The sequence below is a fragment of the Lactuca saligna genome, chromosome 9 (genome assembly GCF_052625555.1).
Source record: "Lactuca saligna cultivar CGN05327 chromosome 9, ASM5262555v1, whole genome shotgun sequence".
NCBI classification, from domain to species: domain Eukaryota; kingdom Viridiplantae; phylum Streptophyta; class Magnoliopsida; order Asterales; family Asteraceae; genus Lactuca; species Lactuca saligna.
In genome coordinates, this window is record NC_136425.1 from 65822885 (window position 1) to 65828654 (window position 5770).

General features: G+C 39.8%; 1 protein-coding gene across 1 annotated transcript; it reads right to left on the minus strand.

Moving 5' to 3' along the window:
* Positions 1-723: 723 nt before the first annotated feature.
* On the minus strand, positions 724-2723 carry LOC145015278 (adenine/guanine permease AZG1-like). The gene has a single exon (XM_078973732.1). It carries the CDS (start codon positions 2565-2567, stop codon positions 816-818), a length of 1752 nt encoding a protein of 583 aa, XP_078829858.1. The 5' UTR covers positions 2568-2723; the 3' UTR covers positions 724-815.
* Positions 2724-5770: the final 3047 nt, after the last annotated feature.

The window sequence follows — 5770 nt, forward strand, 5'->3', positions numbered from 1 at the left end:
TTATTATATAAAATCGTAGATAGATAAGAGCTACATACGATTTTCATCTGTAATTTATTTATTTATTTCAAATGTACAAGTCGCTATAAATAACATATGCATCAGTGACTTGTGTATCCACATTTACACTAGAGCACCTATGATTTACCTCTATTATTTATGATTTCCTCCAAAAAAAATCCGAACACCTTCATTTTTTAGCCATAAGTCATATATAAACACAATCCGAAATGTATAAGACTTATTAAAAAAAAGAATAAAACATCAAATATTTACATAAAATTTTCAGAAAAACTAGAGCCATTAGAGAGAACTCAAAAGTATGAAAATAAATGTTATTGTGTTGCATGCTTTTTGGTCCATGAGCTTAACACACAGTGATTCATAGCCCAATATAGATAATTCATATGTAGTACTACTAGTCCTAATCACAGGTTACCTTAATCACCTCTCATTTCTAGGCTCAAATCGTTAATCTTTTAATTTTTGGCTAAAAATTATTAAGACAGTAACGATTTTTACTATTTTTATAAATCCCTTTAAATAAAATTATCACATCAGAACATCGCACGTTTATTTAATAAAGACATGATGGTGAAATTTAGATACTTTTGTATAATTATGAGTTAATTAAACGAAAACTAAATAGTATACGCGTTAGGAAACAAATAGACATAATTTGTATTTTTGTACTATTATAATAAAAATCAAATAATGTCCCCATTAACAAAATAAAAACAATATGATGAATATCGTAAGTAATCAATCACGTTAACAAAAGCCAATATAAGAAGAAATATGCTCATAAAAAACCCCTAAACTTCAACCCTTTTATCATTTCCATCCATACCATTTCCTATAATTACTCTATTACCCCCTACACTACTATTATTAACAGATCTATCACTTCTAAACCCCTTAAGAATCCCAAATTTACGTAATAACCCCTCTCCCCAATCCCACAGATTCAGTACTAAGTAAGTCCCTATCCCACCGATCAATCCATATGCGATGGAATACGTCAACGGCATCAATATCAACGTCATGAACGCCGGAATCGCCTGTTTCATGTCATTCCAGTCGATCTCCACCACCGATCTCATCATCAGAACTCCGACGAGTATCAACGGCGGCCCCACCGCCCACGCTGGTATCGACGCTAGCAATGGTGTGAAGAAAAATGCCAACATAAAGTATCCCGCCACCGTCAACGCCGTCATACCAGTCCTCCCACCTTCCCTTATTCCGGTGGAAGATTCTATAAACGCTGTCACCGGTGACGTCCCAAGGAGTGACCCAACAACGATCGACGTTGCGTCAGACATGAAAGCAAAGTACTGACCTTCAAACTCGCCGTTTTCGTCTGCGAATCCGGCGAAACGTGCCATGGAGTAGAGAGTTCCGGTGGTGTCGAGGATGTCGACGTAAAGAAATGTAACCAATGCTTCCCAGAAATACCCTTTGTTCATGCTGGAAAAGCTCAGTGCACCGGCGGTGGATTCAATTTTATGCACGTCGACGACCTTTTTGAAGTAATCGTAAGCGGCGTCGCCGGCCGGTGTGTCGGGAAACGCCGTTACTTGCGTGTTACGGAACCATGATACAGCAGTTACAAACACAATGCCATAAATCATCGCACCTTTTACGTTTTTAACCAAACAGTAACCGATAATTACGAATCCGACGACGCCGAGCCAGAACGTTGGGCTCTCCATTCGGTTATGCAGACACATAATATCGCCGGAGACGGAGCCGCCGGGGAGGAGGGTGACAGTGCCGTTGGGGAAAGTAATTACCGGCGCGAGTGAAGCGCGTGAGGAGATTGGACACGCGCCGATGGTAAGGAGAGTTGAAGAGCTGTAACCTATTAAGCCGATACCTTGGTTGCTCTGCAAGCCGATGAAAGCTAAAAACAAGCCGATTCCGGCCGACGAAGAGATTCTCACCGGCTTCGGAACCAATTTCGCAAGCTTAGCTCGTAAGCCGACGGCAGAAATCAACAAAAATATCATCCCTTCGATGAAAACAGCGGCGAGGGCGTTTTCATAAGATATGTTACCGGAGCCATGAAATCCGACGACGGTGTACGCGAAGTAGGCGTTAGCCCCCATTCCCGGAGCTAAAGCCAAGGGTAAATTAGCGAAAGTGCCCATGATCACACACCCAATAAGCGAAGAAGCTACGGTGGCGACGATAAGATCTTTCCGGACTCTTCCCAAACACTCGGTGTAACCAGGGTTCACCGGAGAAAACTTGCAGGTGTCGTCGGGTTGAATGACCCGTAAGTTCGGACCTGTGCAGTTGGAGACGGCGACGGATGAATCAGAACAGAGGTCGATACAGTCGGAGACGGAGCAAGGGCCGCCAGAGTCTGAAAGGATACTGGCGTTGACAGCGAGAATGTAAGCCATGGTGAGGAAGGTGGCGGTGCCGGCGCGGAGCTCGGTGGTGAAGGTGGTCTTGCGTTCATTGAGTTTGAACCGTTTTCCGATCCGGGATTTTCCGACGAAGGTGTTGAGACGTGTCAATGATGAGGGTTTTGGTTCCGGTGGACCGCCGGCCTCCATTTTGGCCGGAGTTATGGGAAATCAGTTTGTAAATTTATGAAAATTGAACATGGAAACGTTTTATAGCATACGTGATGAATAAGTTATAAAGAAAATGTGTTTATTGTGACAGAAAGATGGAAAAAATATGACGATTGATAATAATAAGAAGAAGAGATTGGGAGGGATGATTCTTATACTCCAATAAGTGGTGGTATCTTCTTTTTTTTATTATTTTTATTTATATTTATTTTTATTATCATTTTATTGAATAAATATAATTTGGATTTTGAAAAACGAACATAGCCAAAACAATAAAATATAATTTATGAGACTCAAGCTTAAGATTCATATTAATTGACGATGGTCAACGGTTGGATTGTATCTTCGTTATTATCGAGTTGGATTATTTAAATTATAATTATAATTTTTGTTATCGTGTTTTTGTTTTATGGGTTAAATTGTTGGATGTTAATTTAATAAGAAGTACCCTACAATTTTTAGGAATGTGGTTAGGATGATTGGTGGTTGATGATGATGATGATTTTGTCTTGTTTTCTTTTTATTAAAAAGAGTTATGTTTTTTCTATATTTTATCAAAGTTTAATGATGGCATATAAATCATAAGCAACACTTACATTTCTTTTATCATTTTGTTTTTTTGTTTTTTTATTTTTAGATTTGAAAAAAAAACCTAATTAACAAATTGACAAAATTTTGTAAATGATAACCATAATTTGTATAATTCTTATAAGACTAAATTGCAAAAAACGGTCTTTGTGTTTAGTGTAAATTATTATTTTAATCTAAAAAGTTTTGGGTTAATATTACCGGTGAAAAATAAGAATTTTATCGTAATTTTGATTATGATTTTTTTAAAAAGTTTTTAATGATTATTTTTTCATTTATGTTTTATTTTTATTTTTAATTTCTTTTTGCCATAAAAATCAGGAAAAAAAAAAAAAAAAAAAGACAATACACACTCCATCCCCACCTCCCTCCCTCCCTCTCTCTCTCTCTCTCTCATATCTGATTTTAACACACAAAAAACACTATCACCATCACCAGCTATAGCTACCAACACAACCGACGCCACCCTTTTATTCGGATCATTGTTGCAACCGCTCTTTCATTATCACAGAAATTTTCCATAGGCTCCGTTATGGCAGGTACAACTCCAAGGTCTCCAATGAAGTTCTTCAACCATATTGTCTCCTTTGACGCTTCGCTCACTACAATGTACTCTAATTCGCAGGTTGAATCAGCTACGGTTTATTGCTTGGAACTTTTCCAAGTTACTGCTCCTCCATTAAGGGTAAAGACCAAGCCCGACTGCGAACGGTAGTTGTCCCTGTCGGTCTGGAAACTGGCGTCACTATACCCTTGCACCTTTAAGTCATCACTCCCTCCGAGAACTAGAAACCGTTCTTTGGTCCTCCGAAGGTACTTAAGGATATTCTTGACTGTGGTCCAATGTGCTTTGTCGGGGTTCCCTTAATATTTACTGACCATGCTCAAAGCGAAGGCCACATCAGGGCGAGTACACGTCATAGTATACGTGATTGAGCCTACTGCGGAAGTGTAAGGTACTCGGCTCATCTTTGCTATCTCGGCTTCAGTACTCGGACTTTAAGTCTTACTCAACTTGGCATTACTTTGGATCGGTAATTCTCCCTTCTTTGATTTCTCCATACTAAAATGTTTTAGTACCTTGTCCAAGTAAGTATTCTGACTAATTCCTATTAGTCTCTTACTTCGATCTCTTACTATCCTTATTCCTAGAATATAGGAAGCCTCTATGAGGTCCTTCATAGCATAACACTTCTCGAGCTAGGACTTAACTTCCTGAAGTGTCGGGATGTCGTTTCCTATGAGTAATATGTCATCGGCATATAACACGAGAAAGCTAACTATACTCCCACTGGCTTTGACATATACACATGATTCATCTTCGCTTCGTACAAATCCAAACTCTTTGACTTTCTCATCAAAGAAAAGATTCCATCTGCGAGATGCTTGTTAAAGTCCATATTTCATAATCATGAAATGCAGGAATGGCTAGCATCTCCTTAATAGACTTAATTTTAGCAACTGGTGAGAAGGTCTCATCATAGTCAACTTTAGGAGTTTGAGTAAAGCCCTTCGTAACCAATCTCTCCTTATACATGTGCACATTCCCATCCATGTCTGTCTTCTTCTTGAAGATCCACTTGCACCCAACCGTCTTACGTCTGGGCACATTGTCAACCAAATTCCAAACTTGGTTGTCATACATGGACTGAATCTCATTGTCCATCGCCTCTTTCCATTTTGCAGACTCCGGGCCTGCTAGGGCTTCCTTATATCTGTTAGGTTCAACTAGATTTACTAGTGTACTCTCACTAATATATATGTCCCCTTCGGTAGTAATATCAAAACCATACAACTGGGGTTGAACTCTAACTACTTCGGAACGTCTAAGAGGTAAGGATTCATTAATTGGTTCAACCCGAGTTTCCTCCTCGGGTTGAGCGCCAACGTTAGAGGTTCCTTCATCGCTCGTCTCTTGAATCTCTTCAAGATCGATTTGCCTCTCACTGTCTCCTTGGTTTATGAGTTCTTGTTCTCGGAAAACTCCTCTCCTCGCAAGGAAGACAACATTTTCACCCGGTCTATAGAAGAGATATCCAAAGGATTTCTGCGGGTAGCCGATGAAAATACATCGCTCACTACGAGGTTTGAGCTTGTCGTGAGTCTCTCGTCTTACGAAAGCCTCGCAACCCAAACCTTGATATGTGCCAACGAGGGAGCTTTCCCTATCCACATCTCGTGAGGTGTTTTGGTAACCTTCTTTGTAGGGATTAAGTTAAGGATATGAGCGGCAGTCTCTAAGGCATACCCCAGAATGAGATAGGTAGTGAAGCACGACTCATCATGGAACGAACCATGTCCAACAAGGCTCGATTACGCCTCTCAGCTACACGATTCAACTGTGGTGTCTTAGGCGGTGTCAATTGCAAAACTATTCCGCATTCCTTGAGATAATCGTGGAATTCAAGACTTAGATACTCTCCTCCTCGATCGGATCGAAGCATCTTGATTTTCCTGCCCAATAGATTCTCCACTTCTTGTTTAAACTCTTTGAACTTTTCAAAGGTTTATGACTTGTGCTTGATTAAGTAAATATACCCATATCTACTATAATCATCGGTGAAAGTCACATAGAAGCGGTTCGCTTCCCTTGT